We start from the raw sequence: 21,700 nt of genomic DNA, 5'->3' as shown, positions 1-21,700 counted from the left end.
TCCTTTATAATCACCCTTGAACTCCCTTCAGGGAGTTTATTTGCCTGATCTTCTTTTTGCGATGATTCATGGGGCATCAACTCCCCATTCCCTTCTTCTATCATTTTAAATCTCTCTGGTAGTATCACCACTCCCGTGGCACAATCCACAGTGATTTGAAATTCTCCAACGCGAAAATTAATTGTTTTCCTTGCTTGATCATCTTCTTCACTTAACAAATTATCATCATCTTCAACAAAATTATTCTCAGTAGCCGATCTTCCAAACTTAGATTTACTCCCCACTGGCTCTCTGGAAACTGGAACCTCAATTGTGGATTCATTTCTCAACTTAGCGGACTCCTCTCTTCTTGCAATAGCTCTTTCTCTCAACAGTCGTCTCTTTTGTGTCCTAGTCGGTGGCCTAGGGAACTTTTTGTGTTGGGCCACTCTCCAAGACTCACTGAACTCCCCTCTGGCTGGAAGGACATATCTCGGCTTTGCTCCCCTGCTCTCAATCATTTTTCCTTTTGAGATTTCGTATGAACGCCGCTCTCTGCCTTGATCAGCTGATACTTTTCTGGTTTCCACCCTCCGTGACTCAAATTCATATGCATTTCTCCTGTCCGAATACCTTTGGCGATGATTGTGAGATGACTCCCCTCTAAACCATTGCTTTTCCACCACTGGTCTTTCAAGGAAATGTTGATCCCTTGGCCTAAAGGCCGCGGATTCACCAACACTTCTAGGGAAACACTGCTGAACTGTTGGCATTCGATCGGCACTATGCCTTCCATGAGCTTCAAACAATTGACCCTTTGGAATCCAGTATTTCTTGATTACTCGGTCTTTCACTGCAAAGGATCGGCTTCTTTTCTCATTGAGAAGATCCCTCAAATCTGTCATATTCACATTAACCAAAGCTACTGGGGGAAAAGGATCATCATCCACCGCCATAGACTCTTGTTTGTTAGGGAATTTCACAACTCCCTTGTTAATTCTGTCCTGCAATATGTTCTTGAATGCCCAACAAGACTTCGTAGCATGATTGTAGGAGTTGTGGTACTTACAATACTCTTGTCCCTTCAGCTCTTCTGTAGGTGGCATCTTGTGATCAGGTGGGAATGTGATGAATTTTTCCTTTGCCAAGAAATCGAAAACTTCCTCGGTCTTTGACACATCAAATGTATACCGCATGTCTTTGGGGAGTTGGGAGCTGTTCTTCTTTTCAGGTTCTGCTGGCTTCTTTTTTAGTAAGGGAACTGTGCAAGAACCAGCTGACCGAATCTCTGCCAGTGCCACATCTTCCACCTCCTGATAATAAGACCCAATAGCAGTTTTCTTCTTGTACGACTCTTCCCGCAATAGTTCTTCGTATTCAGCCACTTTGGAAGCTAGCTCGAAGAAATCCCTGAACTCCATTCCCTGGAATTTCTTCCTTAATTCAAAATCCAGCCCCTTTTGTGCCATCTTCACGAATTCGATCTCAGGTAGGAATACCTTGCACCTATTCTTTATTTTCTTGAACTTGTCTATGAAATATTCCACAGACTCTCCTTTCTTTTGAGTAACTCTCGATAAGTCAGCAATGCACATTTCTGGCTCTGTTCTATAGAATTGAATGTGAAATTGTCTTTCCATCTCTTGCCAACTCATCACTGAATTTCTGGGGAGTGAAGCATACCAAGCGAATGCAGTCCCAGTGAGGGAATTCGGGAATAGCCGCAACTTTAGATTGTTGAAGTTCTCCAAGTTGGCTAATTCTCCGCACTGGATGGTGAATCTGGCTATATGTTCCATGCTGGACTGGCCATCCTCCCCGGAGAATAAACTGAAATCATGAACTCTATAACCCCTTGGGTACGGGTTATTCACGTCTATGTAGTCTGGATAGGGTTTGTGGAACTCTGGACGGCCAATCTGTTTCAAGGCCGGCCCATATAGCTCTTGAACAGCCTCTCTCACCATTTCTGGATCAATCCCGTGTATATTCCGAGCGGGGAGTTGGTGATGGTAGTAATTTGCCCCCCGAGCTTGAAACCCTGCATTTAAACCAAAATTACCTCCTGGGAAGCCCCCATCTACTCCTTGTTAGTCCATGTGTGACATATCTTCATACGCTCCCGGTTGTTATAGAGGATTGGTCACGCTGTACACTTGAGTAACTGGTTGTTTCGAGCTCCCCACCCCATGAGCACGTGGATATGGCTGAGCTCTCCCTCCTAAGCTTTCTTCTCTTCTGTGAGGTGGTGTATACCTTCTTTCTGGCTGATTTGGGAGAGTAAACTCCGAGCGGCGAGGATCGCCAGCCTTTGAGTTTCCAACTCCCTGGTCGAATTCATGGACTTGGTTACTTCCCTGATCAGTCTCTTTGACAGCGGTATTTTGCTCCCCTCGAGTAGACTGGTTCGGTTTACTCAGTAGAGTCTTTAAACAGTCAGACATGGCTTTAGATAATGCCACTGAGATCTCTTCAATATTTATAGCAGTCAATTCTTCCATCACCCTGTTTGAAACTTGATCGTATGTAGTAGAAATTTGCAGATCCACTTCTTCAACCTGTGGTTCAACAGCGTGTTGCTCTGGCTGGGGGACCTGAGTTCCCTCTTGATTAGCCAGAGACTCCCCGCTCTCCTGACTGACGTTTTCCTTTCTTCTTGGCGGCATAGTGTGGTCCCACCGGACGTGCCAAAAATATGTTTGCACAATATTTGGTGTTGCGGGCGTGCCAGGTGCGAAAATGCACCGACTTGTGTGAAAATGATAAAATCTAACTTCTAAATATTCAAGCGACGTGAATTCTAAATTCGACCGTCCGTTATAGTCTCCTAAAACAAATGCAATGCCAAAATAAAGAAAACTATTGTGAATCGACGCAAATAAACCCCTGACATGATTTTGAATTTACAAAAATGTAGGAATTCATCAAAACTTGAAAAATATAATAACTTGTGCTGAAATCTAAAATGAGAAGACGTAAATTGCTAAAAATATACTGGAAAGCTTGAAAAACTATTGCTTGAAGATTGTAAATTTAGCAGAGAGCTTTTTGCAGATTTTTGTCTGTGTAGAGAGTCGTGTTCTGTCTGTGTTTGCCGATGTCTTTTTCTTCCAAGTGTTGTGCAGTTTCTCTCCACTCCCCCATGAGCCATGTTCCCCGCTCTTCACGCCACGATCTCAACCTCTCCTCCCACGATCTTCTCCATTTTCAGCATTTTGTGACCAGTTTTTTGAATCAATAAAAATTAATCCGCTACACTTGATGGGCCTATATAATTTAATTGGGTTTCCATAATTAATTATTTTTAGCCCAAACACAGTGATATATATGTGTGTGTATGTATTAATAGATATGTTTATTTGAATATTTTTATGAAGGAAACAAAATGTTTATGCCCCAAATACAAATCAAATACAATAATAGTTGCCGGCCATACAATCAGAGCACTATTTATACAAAAAAAGAGAATCGAGAATGCCAAAGGATAGAAGTTGCCCTAAATAAAAACATCAGCATGCCACCACTTGATCAACTATTCATGCAACTGGTGGAGCCACCTCCACTCCGCCGCTGCCCCCCCTCGATTCTTCCGATCTCAGCCATCAGAAGAAGATATGGGGATAGCTAGCACAACCAATTCTCTGCACACATATACATACATAGATATATGTGTGCCTGGTGTTGGCGATATTAAGAGGGTTCGATGGAGAGGGATTGTTCGGGAGTTATAAAGAAGTTGGAAGTCAAGAAAGCAATAAAAGGATTGAGGTGACTTTTTGAATGGATCTGTGGTCACTTTTGGGTAAAGAGAGAGAGATCCAAGTGTGGGATGTTGGCATCTTCCATAGGATATGCCATTTTGCAACTCATTATTTCCTAACATATAATAGTAATAATAATGATGATGATGATATTTATTGAAAGAAACATGGAGTGGATGCAAAATCGAATTTCTAATGTTGTGATCTAAGTCTATCTAGCTAAGATTTCAAGAGCTAAAAAAATTAATACTTATACCCAAAAAAAAAGGAATTTTTTTTGTGTTCGTAAATTATTCTTTTCGTGTTCTCTCCAAATCGATCATGGATACGTTTATTGGTGGTTGCAACACTTTTTCGAGAAAAGAATTGATATTTTATGCGTACGTAAGCACTAAAGAAGGTTTTGGACTCCTACTTGACAGCATATTCAGTTCCAGATATTCCAGTATTGAATTTCTGATCTAGATCTAAAAATATAAAATAAGATTTAAATTTTTAGCATTTGCACAGACCAAAACCAGATTACAATCGGACTTTGGTCATTACGTAATGGGCCTGACGATCGCCATTATGGATCGTAAATAGACCGAAAGCCTATCGATGGTTAACTGTAGTTTGAAAAATCGTATGCTTAGATGTCTTCAAGTTTATTTTTTACACTTTACAAAATATAATCTGTCCTTGTAGAACTTGATTTATTTTTATACGTATTCTTTGATATATTTTTGGAATTCCCACAGTTTCTTTTGTTAGTTAAAAGACCAAAAACATATATAATAATTGTACTTCAACCAAAAATTTATACTGATATGATACCGTATACATGTTGTTCAGAATGAACTCCATAGAATACCAATGATATATATATATATATATATATATATATATATATAGTTGAAACCCTGGTTAATGATCTTGGTGGTATAATTGCAATCACCTGATATATGATGGCTTGCACAGAGACGTAGCTTGGAAATATTTCCCAGGTGGCCAAAATTTTGTATGCCAGAGACATGTAAAAATAAAGACGAAATATATAGCATATTATTAGTTTCAAGGATAAAAATAAAAGAGTATTCAAAACATACAAGAAAAATATAATAAAATTCTACTTCAATTGCAACTTGCGATTTTTCAAAATATCAAATTTGTCAATGAAAAATAAATATAAATAGCAAGAACAATATTCCTCTCGATAAAGATAAATGTGGTATTTGTTAGAAACTCATTTTCCATTTTATTATGAAGCAAGGTTTTGATAAGTTTCATCCCTGAAAAAACTTGTTATGTAGTTGCTGTGGAAACTGGAAGAGCCGACACCAATCGATCGATTTATCAATTGAAAGATAGATTTGTAACTTATTTGTTGTGGCCATCGTTTGACACAAATGATGAAGATAATCAAGTTTTTGAAATCGTACATGATGAGATACATCAAACTTGTAACGATCTACTTGTTTCTCCAAATCTTCTTTTTCTTCTTTAGTAAAATCTTGATGATAAAACTTATCAACTAAAGAACAAATAGTAGAGAAAGAAAATGATTTGAATCCAGATGGCTCAATGCATCAGTAAGAGTAAGAAGTTCTATTGAACTCTTTAAAAATCTTTCGTTCAACTTCATCAACTAAAAATCTATTACAATTGTGGATATATGAACGTGATAGTGATCATGTACCATTGTATTATTCTTCTGCTAACAGGAAATTTTGAACCTTGCATATAACGATCATTCAAGTCTGGCACATCAATATCATTATCTTAACATAAATTCAAAATAAAAGCTTTCCCATCTATCTATCATCTTGATTCTGTTGAAGAACCAATTGATAGTATAGACCAAATTCACAGCACACAAAATGTCAATATTATTCTTTTGCAATATTTGATGCAACATATCTATGCCCCCAAAACTTCACACATAAAACGTAAGGTAAAAACAACCTCAAATGAGTTTATTCCCAGGTACAAGCCTTTAATCTCTCCACGAATATTACTGTTCAAATCATTGTCAATGATATCTTCAAGAAATATACATGTTGAACCGAATAAATCAATCTCCTAACGGAGTTAAAATGTGAGCTACAACGAGTAACTCCAGCTCATTAATTACAAAGTAGAACTTTGATTAGCTCTAGTACCAATCTCAACTTCCCTCGATTCTATCAAATAAACAATTTCTGCTTCTCGAATTGATTTCTATTGAAAATAAAGTTTAGCAAAAACACCAACACATAACATTTAGAAAAACAAATTAAATATATGATATTAGATAAGTAACATTTCTCATATTATGAATGATATTTTTTTGATTTGGGGAGATGATTGTTACAAATGAAAACTTCCTCCAAGACCTTAAACATTAATAGTAGATATGCTACAAATCATCGACATGAATGAGATTTTCGACATTCATTTTTGGCATCCTAGCTAGCTCTCAAATATCTCTATCCACTGAACGGTTCAAACCAACCGATCCAAACTAACAAACGGTTCATCCTAAATTTTGATCATATCCGATTTTTTATTTTTACCGTATACCATGAATCTTCCTCTTGTTGTTAAGATTTCAATTTTCTCCAATTCAATTATTGATTAAAAGGTCCCTTTAATATCTAATACAATTTTCCTCACTCACATAAATATATGTTGAATTTTGATATATGCATGTAATATGTGTCATATATATGTATGGGAATTATTAAAAAAAAATAATTGGTTATACTTTACCTTATATATATATACTGTATTATAATGTCTCCACCTCTTATCTACATCATTTTCAAAATAATTCTTTTCTAATAAAAATACATCATTGGATTTCTTTTCAACATATTAAAATTTTAAAAATAGTATAGAGTTTTAACTATAATTTAAAATTTTATATACGATTGCGTGTACTCCGGTTGCTAGTTTTAATGAAAAATCAAGAGGGTATTAAAAGAAAAACTTAATTTTCTTCATTAAAAAAAGGCAGTAGATTTAAATATAAATTTTGTTCAAAGAGCAATTCAAGTTCCTCACTTTAAGGCAGGGTTTAGTCTATTTTATTTTGTTTAAAATTTATTATGTTGACTAATTATTGTTGAATTATGAAATAGTTGGCCTTTATTTAGTTCAAGGGAAGTATAAGGTTTTTTCAGAAAAAATTGTAGTATAAAAAATATTAGTACTAAATCCGAATCAGTAATTTTATGATAAAAAATTAAGCTTTGGAGCGGACTTCATCCCATCCGGTTAATACTATGCAACGTGAACAAAAACAAGACAAAAATATGTATAAATAAAAAAACAAAAAACAAAATTTTTTTTGGTCCAATATTGTGTTTTCGTCGTTTTACAAATTTGGTTTTCTATGTTGTCAGTATTTCAATTTTAGTCGTTTTTTCTTTTTTTTTTTATTTTTTTGCATTTTTTTATTTTTTCTCCTCGTTGACACCAATGCAGTGGTGACATATATAATATAACATCATTGTTCTCGATAAAAAAAGCCTAAAACTACCAAATGAGAAAAAAACATGACTAAAACTGAAATTTAATAACATAAAAGATCAAAATCATTAAACAACAAAACAACATTACAAAAAATGCAGTTTGGAAACAAAAAAAACATGACCAAAGTTGTGAGGAAATGAATGACGATTTGTACAGTCAAAACCTAATATATATTGAGTTATCTATATATGGTCTTTCGAGTATTATTCCATGCAAAAGTCAAAATTAAAAGGAAACATGGTTGAAGTTAAGCAAATTAATAGTTTTCTTTTTGTTTGTTTTTTCAAGATCTCAATTTATCAGTCTCACCACTTGCCCCTTTGATAGATGGAGGATTATATCATGTTTTGCAATTGTAAGTATTTCGATTTATATTTCAAGACACTGTTATATTTTGTTTGACACAAAAACTTATGTGAGACGGTCTCACATATCAATTTTGTGAGACACATATTATATTTAAGTGACCTATGAATAAATATTATTTTTATTGCAAATATGGGCAAGATTGACTCGTCTCACGAATAAATATCCGTAAAATCGTCTTACAAGAGACCTACTCTTTGTTTGATTGATGAATGATTATTCATTGAATACTGTATCATTTGATTTAATTTTACAATTGTATGTATTTCGATTTATATTTCAAAAACTCTTAGTATTTAAGAATGTGTACTAGTTGATGGAGTATGTGAACATTTGATTGATAATAATATGTTTGATTTCTTTTACCAGCATTTTATTCGACGAAAATGTGACGACACGGAGTTTATCAAGTACGATTTACCTGATTTACGTGGTTAGATCAATTAACTTTGTCTACTTGATTTCCCTTACAAATCTTAGTAGGCAACCATCAAATAAAATTGATTTTCCCCATTGCATTGGTATCATGCTTTAAACAAATAAAAAGTAGTTGTTCTTTATGTAAACGACCCATGTGAGCGGGCGGACCCATGAAAACTATGAAACGGAGTCCACGAAGACACGCTTTTGATTTCTTAATCACGTTTACACCTTGGCATTGCAACTTTCAATAACAACTATGCATTATTGCTCCGCAAGATGAAGATTTTTGGTTACGTACATTATTGGTCCCATCCCCTCACAATCCCTAAACAAATGTTACAATTAAATATTTATCTCCTTTGGCTCCTTTCTAGATTCTCGATTCCAAATTCTGATTTTTTTCTTATTATTTTATTATATATATTCTATATTACATTTTATTAAGTAAGAGGGTTAATCTCTTTTTGGTATAACTAAAATAAAATTATTAATTTAACCTCGGATGAATTTGAAAATGAGTATATCTCTTGTGAGACGGTCTCACGAATCTTTATATATGAGACGGGTCAATCCTGCCGATATTCATAATAAAAAGTAATACTCTTAAAATAAAAAATAATACTTTTTCATGGATGACCCAAATAAGAGACATGTCTCACAAAATACGACTAATGAGACCGTCTCACATAAGTTTTTGTCATTTTTTTTATATCTTATGAAAATTATGATAAATATTAGATATGACTTTGATCACGAATAGTGGTAATCATCCGTAGGATATTTAATTTTCCCACCAATATAAATCATCTAGAAATATTGCATTAGAAAGCAATAAAGAATAGTTGACAGAATTCAAGTTCTATTAATAATCCATCAGTTATTTATTTATTATATTTCTTGGCTCTCATAATTAGAAAACGTATCCATCCCCCAAAAAGTCATCATAGAGTCACCAACTCCCCAAAAACAGATAATATGGAATTGTACTAACTGATAGAAATAAATTCAAAAAAACAAGATACAAGCTAGCTAGCTAGTTAGCGATATAGACGAAAAAGAAAGTGAATTTCATAATGCGATATCCAACCCATTCGTTTTGTAAATGATTAATCCTAAAAACATGTTCTTTTTTGGGGGACAATGACATTATGAGTTGTATACAAAGAATCAATTAATAGTCGATGATTATTATTAAGAACTAAAAGGTGCCCTTTGCGGGATTCCTTTCCTTCTTCTTGATCTTGAAGGAGGTGGCGGAGGTGTGGGCGGGTATATGTCTTGTTGCGAGGCTTCACGCAATTCTTCCTCCTCTTTTGGTGATGATATCGATCTTCTTCCCATTACTTTCTCATTCTTCCCATCTAGCGTAAAGCTTGCATCCTCTTTCCTCCTTATTCCTACAAGCTGCTTCAAACAAATGGTATTAGCCCATTTTGGTATCAATAATAAATTATAGAAAAATTTAACTATCACAAATTTCATATTACATTGTTTATCTACGCAAACCCATCATAGAGAATGACAACCACATGGAAATTTCAAATGGTGGGATTACGCATTGGTTACAACTATTAATTATATCGACGGTGATGGATTTTATGAACGTGGGTCATATTGTGTGAAAGTGATATGCATATGGTAATTCATCACAAACTCATTCATATAAATCTTGAACTTAGAACTTAAACTTATTACATTTGAATTTCCATTCACCTATGATCCAATAGTCGGAAACGAGATAGAATTCGATTTTTACGTGCTAACCTTGCATCCCAATGAGCAGAAACGGAAAGGGTCCAAAAGATTCCTCCCACATATTTCACAGACGTGAGAAACCGGCTTCCCAACTTTGGGCTGAGGTCTCTCGTTCAGAAACAAAACCCTCGCACTGTTTATTACGTAAGTCTGCACCCGGCTTATGTCCAAAACCTTCTGAATCTCCGAAACTCTCACAACATCGTGGTATGATGATCTCCTTATCTGCAACATTGATAATATAATGGAATAATAATTATCTTGAATGCCGTAACGTACGCCACAAAAATTCATCCCTCCAAGAGAAATTATTAAATATATCAAATTGTGTCACTTACGGTTATAGTATATGTGATATAATTACTGTTTTCGACCAAGAAAATTAAATGCGTGCGTCTAACCTGAATGACTCGATGATCTCTGTGTTTAGATGAGCGGCAGTAGGGACAAAAAGCATCATCCACACTGCAGTCTAAGCAGTACATATTGCATTCACTTCTGTTGGCGGCGCCGTGGCTTCGGCAGACGGTGAAGAAGGCGGTGGTTAGGAGTTTTTCCAGCCATGGAGGAACCGGCATTGCGTCCTGTCACAACCCAAGAACACTATTACTGGATCAATCAAAACAATGCGATCGGCGGAGTGAATAAATTTCAAAGAAATCAATATAGTTTTATATACATATATACATAATGCCAATGATTCTGCTTATGCTTACCATTGTCAAAATCTGGTTGAAATTGAAAGAAAAGAAAATTTGAGGAAAAGTTTCCGGGAGAGAGAGAAGAGAGAGAGAGAGAGAGAGAGGGAGAGGGGGGGGAGGCCTAACCTAAACAGCCAGCAACTTAAAATTCAACAAGAAACAAAGACGCAACTTAAGCTAGGGAGAGGGGCACAATTTTTTTTTTTTTTTTAAAAAATTTGTTTATTATATATTAAATATTTGGGTAACCGACGGTGGGGATCAAAAAGGCTGGCTCAAGATTTTCACCCGCCATTGGATGAGGTGAAAGGAGTTGGCGCTACCTACATGGTTATTTGGGTCGGGCCGGCCTTGGATATTGGATTAAGCAAAAATAGAGCTAACATTATTTGATTTAAAATTTATAAAAAATCTCAACTTTTAAAATACACAAATAACAAATTAAATTTTCAAAAACCAATTTGATTTAATTCTTGACACTTTAATTAGGTCTGATGAACCCACCTTCTGGGTGCTTTATGACGTGGAATGACGTCAATGGCTACTAATGATGGGTCCCACGAGATGGGGATTTTATATATATATTTTGATGAGATATGATATGAAATTGGGAGAAAGTTTGCGTGATCCAAAATTTCCTCGTATTTATTTATTTATTTATGAAATGTAGAGAAATTTTGAACAACCACAGCATCTATTAGACAACAGTTGACTTGGTGCACTGTAAAATAGCAAAAATTTGTGTGAGACGATCTCACGGATCGTATTTTGTGAGACAGATATCTTATTTGGGTCATTCATGAAAAAGAATTACTTTTTATGCTAAGAATTATTTTTTATTGTGAATATCGGTAGGGTTGACCCGTTTCACAGATAAAGATTCGTGAGACCGTCTCACAAGAGACCTATTCTTGTAAAATTTAATAGATGAACGTCACTTCAATCGATAAATACATAAATACTCATAGCTAAGTGTTCACAACATCAAAACTCTTTAATATAATCGCTACCAATATTTTTTAAGATTGGGGCGTTGGCGGTTCTGTGATTGTCATGTCGGAAGGAAGATCCTCAATCCAACTATTTGTTCCTTAAAATAAGTTGTCTCTTACCACTTTTTTCTTTCTTTCTATATCATTTATTTGTCTTTGTACAAAATGTCTATTGTCCAAGCATTATAAATATTGTAATGGTTTTTCATATTCATTTTTCAAAAATAATTAAAAGTGCACGAGAGTATATGCAGAAGATATTGAATGTGTCATTTCATTCTCATACCAAAAAATGATAATAATTAAATTAAATACAGTCGCGGAATAAAAACTTGGATCGTTTTTATATCAATCGAGAATCACTTGAAAGCGAAAATTGAGGAACAAAGGAAGCAAGTGATGTAGCGACTCAAATGCCTTTCTATTTCAAATTTCGTAAACACGAGAGATTTCAAATCTTTTTCTTTAATTTTGATCAAATAGATACGATAAATTGATATGTAATTTTTAAATTGAATCAACGTACTCAAATCTTTACATCCAAATGCAACCGTAAATTTATTCATTTATCTAAAAATTATTCGTATAATATATTCCCGAGTTACCTATTTTTCTTACCTCAACTACATATTGTCCGTAGATAAGTAAGTCTCTTGTGAGACGGTCTCACAAATCTTTATCTGTGAGAGTGGTCAATCCTACCGATATTCACAATAAAAAGTAATACTCTTAGCATAAAAAGTAGTATTTTTTCATGGATAACCCAAATAAGAGATCCTTCTCACAAAATATTACTCGTAAGACCGTTTCACACAGGTTTTTACCTTGTTCATAAGGTATTTTAATTTAGTTCCTCTATTATCTCGTTCATTTATTTTAAAAAGATTATATTATAATTGTATACACATAATTCATGTGTCGTTCAATTATTTTATATATAACTCATTCATTAAAAAACAAAAACAAAGCAAAACAAATTTATTAATGAATTAATATATAAATTTCCATAATCAAAATAGATGCGTAAAGGAAGATGAAATTGGAAGTGTAAAAATGAAAACAGAAGGTCTGGAGTTGAATATAATATAATAAAATAAAAAGGAAGAAATGGGGGAATATATCTAAACAATTCAATAAATTAAGGAATATCTGTAAGGGGCAAATAATACTTCTTCAATGCTGCCACCATCATTAAGTTTGGTACAAATTAAAGTTGTGTAATGTTCGTGTGTATATATATATACACACACTTAAAGTTGTGTAATGTTCGTCTATATATATATATATATATATATATATATATATATATATGAATGTATAATGTCATCAATAATTTATAACTTATCTGACATAAGATATTTAATTCAGAACGAAATCTTGAATTAGAAACTTAACTGTAACAAACTACACATCGTCAAAAAAAATACAATGCCAACATAACAATACCATAACCGTTTCCAAATGAGATCAGAATTTTAAAGGTTTGTGCTCACAGTTTTTTAGATTTTATAGCATATGTTGTATGAATTATTTTAATTACAAATATTTATTAAATTGCCAATATTAAATCTTCTTGACCATTATTATTCACCTTTGATAACTACCTAATCGATAGAAATTTCCTCGATGGGTAATGTTCTTTTGTTACAATTAAAATTTAATATATACATTTAAAAATTATATTATATATACATATATACAAAGTCGAGGTAACATTAATGTACGTACGACCAACATAGTCGATAAGTATCATAGCTAATTAATTGAGAGTTTGTCTTATTTCTTTGACGTTTCAGACTTATTTTTATGCTTTATTATCAACAAAGTTATTTAAATCAAATTCATTGCTGTGCCTGTGAATGGAATCCATCTTGTTTCGAAGTGGAATAAAATAGGTGACATGCACAATCGTCAAAATATAGAATCCGAATGGACATTAACGTATATCCACTATAATATTTGAAAAAATGTAAATAGTTGTACATAATAATGGCAAAAACTTATGTGAGACGGTCTCACGGGTTGTATTTTGTGAGACGGATCTCTTATTTGGGTCATCCACGAAAAAATATTACTTTTTATGCTAAGAGTATTACTTTTTATTGTGAATATCGATAGGGTTGACCCGTCTCACGGATAAAGATTCGTGAGATCGTTTTACAAGAGACCTACTCCATAATAATTAACGTATATCAACTATAATATTTGGTAAAATCATCTTACACTTAATAAATAGTAATGGTAAACGTTTATCTAATATTTTTCATTCAACGAAACAATTAATTAGAGCAATTAACTGAGAAACCAATTAATAAAGGGGTATGTATAGTCAAAGATAGATTATAAGAAATATTATATATGTAACATTTACCGTCTGATTTATATGAACATGCGTAATTCCCATTTAAATTGTATACCAAAAAATATATAATTTAGTTTAATGGTACAACCCAAGGGTAGGCACTCGGATTCGGGTATCGGGTTCCCGACAAATATTTTCCACATCACAATTTTATTTGATTTAATAAAATTCCAAAAATACGCATAAATATAATACGGGCTTATGTATTTTCTAAATAATTAAGTATGTAATAGGTCTCTTGTGAGATCTTTATTCAACTATGTCCATATTTACAATAATAAATAATATTTTTAGATTAAAAAATATTATTTTTTGTTGAGTGACCTAAATAAGATATCCATATCACAAAATTTACTCATGAAACAGTCTCACGAAAGTTATTGTGTTAAGTAAATAGCCCACACATAGCGTAAAGAATCCAATCTATCTAATAAAAAAAAGGAGGAATGTTGAGTATGATAAAATCAGGTTACCATATTTTAAAAGTTTCCATATTTTGCATGGAAACCTCATCACTGCTCAAACCCAATCAACTTCCCCCCATTCTTTCCTCTTCACATACTCTATCCCAAACTTCAAATTCTTACATTTCGCATACGCAGAGAAAATCAAACGTTCCAACACACAAAAAACAACTTGTCGAAAAAGTAGGTAAATTGACGAAGCAAAGAACCCCCACGAATTCAAAGAAGACACTAAACGGAATTCCAAAAGATTTCTTCTAGGGTTTGAGGGAGATGCTTTCTTTAACTTCTTCGTCTTCTTTAAAGCTTGTATGGGTTCTGATGCCGCTTCTTACAGCGGCAGCGGTGGTGGTATTCATCGGTCCTAAAGTGTCGGATTTCACTTTAAATTCTCCTTTCTCCGGTAATTATTTGAGTTCGAAATTTCCACATGTCGATAATTTGGAAGAATCGCATTCCGGTCATAGCTTCAACCAAACTCAAGTAAGATTTCTACTTCCTTTTCTGTAATTCTTGAACTTGTTGTATTATTTATATTTTGAATGATTATGCATGGCTGAGAGAAGATTCAAAGTAATATAATTTTCTAAATTTTGAAGGTAATTTTGTAAATCTTCCAACCCGTGCTCTCGATATATTATAATTATATACCCCTAGAATCGGATTATACAAATCAAATCTGCCAATCACAGCCTCATATCTTCGGCATTTAAGTATAATCTCCTAACAAGAATCTATACAGCTCACGATCATATGTTCCACAGCAAATTTTTTTTCTCAAAATATGCAGACTAAGTCATCTCCTTCTGGAAAATATATCAAAGCAGTTAAAATTGGAAAATTAATCATATTCTCGACTTGGACTATAGTTTAAGATATTATCATTTTTATATATTAAAATTTTTTAAATTTTATAACTAAATTCATTAGGATGCTTGTATTGTTTTATTTCGTTTTATTTGAAATCATTCATTTTTTAATGGGAATATTTAACAAAACAATCTTTGTTTGACTATGAATTTGAAATCTAATCCTTTCAATTTTGAACATGTGTTTGATCTTTGTTTTTTCTTAAAAAAAAGGAATGTTTGACCAAGATCAATTTTCAAACTATCTTGATTCAGAACTCTATTTAAAGATCACGGGTATCCATATTATGGTCTAATACTCTACTTAAAATTAGAAAATATTTTTGTTTTTATTAACGAAATTAAAGGTAAATATCATATTAGCCTTATAATTTCATAGAACTTCAAAATTTGAGCATAATTAAGCATGGCCCCATGGGTGTGGGTGTTGGTATACTTTATATGCTCAACACAGGAATGGCTCGATGGTGTGCTTCAACGTAGTTCAAGAAATACACCATTTTTTTTAAGCTTAGGAGATAAAATTCGTTTTTAAAAAATAAAATAAAATTTACACGGTATAAATCTTTTAGCCCTTCAGCAGCAACCGAGAAAATGCATCCTGCCTACTTCATATGACAATGATTTCCGGAGGAATCTAACGTTGAATGGGAGCTACTTATCCTACTCTTGTAAGGAAAATATGAGCATGACCACATATGCCATTTTTAAGCGTATTCTATTTCCGAGGTTTATATGGTTTAATTAAATATATAAGTTGTATAAATTCTTAGTCATTGGTCTCCAACCTAATTTTATTCTGAGTAGGTCTCTTGTGAGACGATGGTCAACTATACCGATATTCACAATAAAAAATAATATTCTTAGTTTAAAAAGTAATACTTTTCATGGATGACCCAAATAAGATATCCGTCTCATAAAATACGACCCGTGAGACCGTCTTACACAAGTTTTTGTCTTATATTCTTAGTCCCATCAAAAGTATAACGTTTAATATTGGCTTATAAAGAAAAACCTATTATTCTTTTGGCTACACGAGCCAAATCACAAAGATGAATATTTTGAACAAGGAAAATTGACATTTTATAATGTGTGATTTTTTTTTCTAATGTTATCAATTTTAGTCATGTATCTTTTTATTTTTGACAATTTTATTTTTTTTATTCCAAGTGTTGCGAGTGCCTATCTGTACTTGTTCTTTCGATCGATATTACAAAAAAAACATATTGTTTTCAAGAAACGTCATGGATACTACATACGGCAACGTCTCGTTGATTTCACATCAACACCACGTTGGAAAAATGATAAAATTGTCAAAAACAAATATAGTAGACTAAGACTAAAATGTAACAAAGATTATCAAAATCGCTGGAAAAAAACCTACCGAACCAAAATACAATTTTCTCTTTTAGAAATGAAAGGTGTGTTTTAAATGTATTAACCGGAATAAAACTTTGGCGATTGGCTCTCATCTTTTGATATTTTGACAGGTAAAGAATGGAGACGGGAATCAAAATGTTACAGAGACTCCGATCTCACAAAGGAAGTATAGTGATTTGAAGATATTAGAAGCCGGTTTAATTCAAGCTCGAGCCGCAATCAAGGAAGCCAAGGGCGGGAACCAAACCGAAGAAGATCCTGATTATGTTCCCAATGGACCCATGTATTGGAATCCACAAGTTTTTCATAGGTATTTGCACGGACTTTTAAAAATATCAAATTCTATATGTGTGTATATATATATAAATTGTATCTTGTTCAATTGACACTTCAATGTAATATAGATAATTAAATGTGTAATGATAACAATGATTTTAATTAAAACTTGCAGGAGTTATTTGGAAATGGAGAAGAGATTCAAGATTTTTGTATACGAAGAAGGGGAGGCCCCGGTATTTCACTTTGGCCCTTGCAAGCATACGTACGCGATCGAGGGAATTTTCATACAGAATATGGAAGTTAGCCGTTTCCGGACATTCGATCCAAACAAAGCTCACATGTTCTTCCTTCCATTCAGCGTAACCATGATAACTCAGCTGATTTACGTACCTGAATCCCATGAATGGACTCTGATGAAGAACACGGCGTCGGATTATGTAAATATTATAGCTCAGAATCATCCTTACTGGAATCGGAGCCTTGGTGCAGATCATTTCATGCTTGCTTGCCATGATTGGGTGAGAAAAATTAAATTTTTTAATAAAATGAAATGCTTAAATTGTTGTAATTTAACACACAAACGAATATCCAATTGATTTAGGGACCAGAGATTTCTTCTGCAATCCCAAACCTGTACAAGAACGCCATACGAGCATTATGCAATGCCAACACATCGGAAAACTTCGACCCATCTCGAGACGTATCTATCCCCGAAATCCTCCTCCCTGGAGGGACAACGACGGGTCTCATTGGTGGCCCGCCACCCTCCCAACGACCCATACTAGTCTTCTACGCTGGCGGCGTCCATGGTCCAATCCGCCCTATCCTCCTCCAACACTGGGAAAACAAGAATGACCCGGATGTTCAAGTCTACGAATACCTGCCCAAAAGCATCTCCTACTATGGCATGATGCGAAAAAGCCGATACTGCATCTGCCCCAGCGGCTACGAAGTTGCAAGCCCGAGAATGGTGGAGGGGCTCTATCTGGGGTGCGTTCCTGTATTGATAAAAGACAGTTACGTCATCCCTTTCAGTGACGTTTTGAATTGGGAGACATTCGCTGTGATTGTTCCGGTGAAGGATATTCCAAATTTGAAGAAAATTTTGATGGGTATTTCGTTGAGGAAGTATGTGGAGATGCAGAGAAGAGGGATACAGATGAGGAGGCATTTTGAGGTCAATTCGCCTCCGCAACGTTACGACGTGTTTCATATGATATTGCATTCTATTTGGCTCCGTAGGCTTAATGTTAGGTTTCATGATGAACAAGCTGTAGTTAATGAGTAGTTCTAGTTCTTTAGAGGATTTTGGTTGTTTCAGTTTACCAATTGTATGCTTAGATTTGTACTTGAATGATTAACAGATAAATATATATGTTCTAAAGATAAATTTATGTGACAAAATCAATACAAGTTATCGTAACAAATGCAATTATTTGATTCTACATATGGGTCTGCAGATTCACATTATAAGCTTACTGAGCCTTTTAAACTTCAAAAATTGAATTTTTGAATGTATATATTACTTAATGATCTAGGTTTCACCGAAGTAATGGACCGAAACAACACCACAACATTTCAAACTTGGTGAATAGTTAAAATCGATTGTTGAATATTGATGCAGCTATCATACCATTAAATGTAATGACATCGTCTTCCTCTAAAAATATGTACTCGCAAAAATAAAAAAAGAGATCGTGAACTTGAACGAGAAGCTATTTGAATCCGCAAACTATTCATTCCTCTTAACAGCACGTACCTTTTATAGTTAGGGCCTAGCTAGGATTAGGATTATCATCACTACATCTTTAGTTTAAGGGCAAAATATAAACAAAGAAAGGAAATAGCAAGGCATGCATTAGGTTATTTGGCTTTAAGGCATATTAGCCCAATATGGAGGCATCATCACAGCTTGATTGTAGTCCTCCATGTTCAACAACGAGTTGCATTCTGTGATTTGATGAACTCCATCGGGGTTACCGGAGCCTGGGATCGACGTGCTCTCGACTGTTTCTTCACCGGAAACCTCTGTATAGCCTGTTGAGACTTGCTTCTTGTCCACTTGCTGCTTCAGTATTATAGCCCTTAATGCCAAAACCTAGAGTTGATTTGTCAATAGAAAAAGAAAGAATATACATCTGTAAGCCCAAAACTTTGCATTGTTGAAACTGAGACTAACAGAAATCATGGGCCGACCAAGAGTTTTTACGTTTTCATTTATTTCAAAAGAGTTGACATAAAATTTTGAAGTTTTTTTTTCCAATTTTTATCACTAGTCACATTTTTTCAATAGAATATAGGTAGGATTCCAATACTGCATGAAAAGCTCTGAAATTTGAAAATTTTATAAAAATCCAAGTCATAAATAAATGAGATCAGACATTTATAAATTCATAGTTGATGGCAGAGGACACACCTCTAACAACCTTTTTTATTTGTCACGAGTACTTGAATTTAAAACATGTATAAATGATATCTGTCCTCTCGTATCAACCGAGTAGGTACTCGATTAAATAAGTTGTATTAATCGTCATGCATTCGCAAAAACTTCAATATTGTAATATATATATATATATATATATATATATATATATATATATATATATATATATTAGTACTCTATTTTTAAATATGGTACTCGGTGAGGAATCCGGGGAGTTGGTAATTGAAACAGTTTAATATTTTGTATTATTTCTGAAATATTTAACTTCCATTTAATCATGCTATAATCTCAGTGCTAGACGGGATCTTCAAGAGTTGCTATAGTTTATTCCAAAGAAATGGAACCAAGAACATGGTTGATAAAAATTATTATTTTTTTCAAAAAATGAATTGTGTCATATATTTTACGCATACCTCCTGTTGAAGTTTTTGTTTTTCGCTGGAAACATTATCAAACTCCTGCCTAAGAGCATCGTACAAGCGCTCGAGCTGCTTGGCCTTCCATCGAGCCCGCCGATTCTGGAACCACACAGCAATCTGTCGGGGCTGCATCCCCAGATCTCTCGCCAGCTTCATTTTCCTGTCAGGGTCTAGCTTGATCTCGTACTGGAAACTGTTCTCCAGGGATTCCAGCTGCTCGTTGCTCAATCGTTTCTTCTTCGAATCCTGCTGCAGCCCGTAACTGTTGTTTTTCTCCAGTAAAGTTGGTAGCAGAGCTGCATGGTGTGTCGTCTGGGCAGATGGCTGCTTCATTTCAAAACCTGGAATATAAAAATATGCAACAGTTTCGATTATAATTGATTATAGAAAAGAGAAAGTTCGATTCTGTAATGTTAGTTTCAATGAGACCTAGCAGCTAGCCCAAAGGGTCAGTCAGAACCACCTTCTTATAATATCGAATTCTTATGCAACTTTCCTTGGAAATTTTGTTAGTTTGCTATAAAATCTTTGCATCTACTTAAAAAAAATTATTATTTTCTGAACCAGCTTTCCATAGATACAGATACATCCCCATAAACCAGTTTTCAAAATTTTAAAATTTTGCACATATATTATATTCGAAACGTAAACTCAACTCGTTTTGTTTTGTTTTTTTTTTTTTTTTTTTTTTTTTTTATAAAAACAAAGTGATTAAACTTACAACATCAACCTACTGAAAAAAATATATCCTACCAGATACATGTGTAGAAAAATGTTCACAGACTTCTTTCGAGGAGTCTTTAACTCGGATATAATATATAAAAAGTTCAACCAAGCACTGCTTGAATAGCCCCTCATCATAAACTTACTTTCACATTCCTTCTCCATATCTGTAAGTTCTGAGGCTGCTTAAATAGTCCATGCAAGAACAACACAAGAAAACTAAAAGTAAATAAAATGGAAAGGCACCTGCAAATTGGTCGTAGCTATAGTTGTGGAGAAAACCAAAAGAATTCTCAGGTTGATGAGAAACAAAGGGAACTCTCATATTACCATTCCATTCCATACTTGATATTATTATTCAAGAAAACTAGACGACTAACACTCGTATAACCGGCCCTTTCAAACAGACAATATATGAAATCCCCAAATCAGGTGTATATCTATATCTATCTATCTATATATATATATATATATATATAGATAGATATATAGATGTAGAGAGAGCGCGAGGATGAGAAATCTCTGTCACTGAGTTGCTTTGAAGCTCCCTTTTGAAGGGTTAGAACCAAGAGTTACAAGAATATTGTCCGCGAGAGAAAGGGAAAAGGGGGATGGCTTTTTGGTAAGCCGAGATCCATGCATGCCTCTTACTTTTGACGCAACTAATAAATACTACCACCACACGACAACAGTGCTATTACTCCTTTTCAAATTTTATTATTTTTCTTATCGTTACATATAATTATATACATATTATATAATACGTATGAAATTTAAATTAATTTGGTTGATTTGATGAATTTTTGTTGAGCGGATTTCAATTCATCTCTTGTTAATCAACGTTAATACAATAATAATTATAATATATTTAAAGGCAAAAACTTATGTGAGACGGTCTCACGACTCGTACTTTATGAGACGGATGTCTTATTGTGAATATTTATATGATTGATCCGTCTCACAGATAAAAATTCGTGGAACCGATTTACAAGAGATCTACTCATATTTAAAATAGACCCAAAAGAAATGTCATTCTAAATTCATTTTTAAATCTTTTTTCCAAATCAAATTGCAAACGGTGTGTGAAAGAGAAAAAGGGAAGTTCAAAATGAGGAAATGTTGTCGGTTGGATGTAAGTAGTAATCAAAGGTCGTAATCTGGTCCCCCTTAAATCCCTGTCTTTGCAGCTGACAATATGCTTACCCTTTTTCACGCCTCCTTACTTACCGAATTCCTTTTTTTTCCACTCCTAATTTTACGTTTTATACATATTTATCTCCAATTTTGAA

General features: G+C 33.9%; 3 protein-coding genes across 3 annotated transcripts; 1 reads left to right on the top strand and 2 right to left on the bottom strand.

Moving 5' to 3' along the window:
* Positions 1-9,087: 9,087 nt before the first annotated feature.
* Positions 9,088-10,606, bottom strand: LOC142538961 (protein RGF1 INDUCIBLE TRANSCRIPTION FACTOR 1-like). The gene is made up of 4 exons (XM_075644258.1): positions 10,496-10,606; positions 10,181-10,363; positions 9,789-10,004; positions 9,088-9,428 (listed from the first exon to the last, which is right to left on the bottom strand). Exons 1-4 carry the CDS (start codon positions 10,496-10,498, stop codon positions 9,216-9,218), a joined length of 615 nt encoding a protein of 204 aa, XP_075500373.1. The 5' UTR covers positions 10,499-10,606; the 3' UTR covers positions 9,088-9,215.
* A 3,764-nt stretch (positions 10,607-14,370) lies between these two features.
* Positions 14,371-18,210, top strand: LOC142538960 (putative glycosyltransferase At5g03795). The gene is made up of 4 exons (XM_075644257.1): positions 14,371-14,781; positions 16,658-16,857; positions 16,999-17,344; positions 17,428-18,210. Exons 1-4 carry the CDS (start codon positions 14,572-14,574, stop codon positions 18,112-18,114), a joined length of 1,443 nt encoding a protein of 480 aa, XP_075500372.1. The 5' UTR covers positions 14,371-14,571; the 3' UTR covers positions 18,115-18,210.
* Positions 18,211-18,524: 314 nt separating this feature from the next.
* LOC142538959 (putative homeobox-leucine zipper protein ATHB-51) lies at positions 18,525-21,087 on the bottom strand. The gene is made up of 3 exons (XM_075644256.1): positions 20,658-21,087; positions 19,683-20,029; positions 18,525-18,924 (listed from the first exon to the last, which is right to left on the bottom strand). The coding sequence occupies exons 1-3, from the start codon at positions 20,752-20,754 to the stop codon at positions 18,700-18,702; spliced, it is 669 nt and encodes a 222-aa protein (XP_075500371.1). The 5' UTR covers positions 20,755-21,087; the 3' UTR covers positions 18,525-18,699.
* Positions 21,088-21,700: the final 613 nt, after the last annotated feature.

This window comes from Primulina tabacum, chromosome 3 (genome assembly GCF_025594145.1).
Source record: "Primulina tabacum isolate GXHZ01 chromosome 3, ASM2559414v2, whole genome shotgun sequence".
NCBI lineage: Eukaryota > Viridiplantae > Streptophyta > Magnoliopsida > Lamiales > Gesneriaceae > Primulina > Primulina tabacum.
Note: the sequence above shows the minus strand (reverse complement) of the source record. Positions and strands in the feature narration are given on the sequence as shown.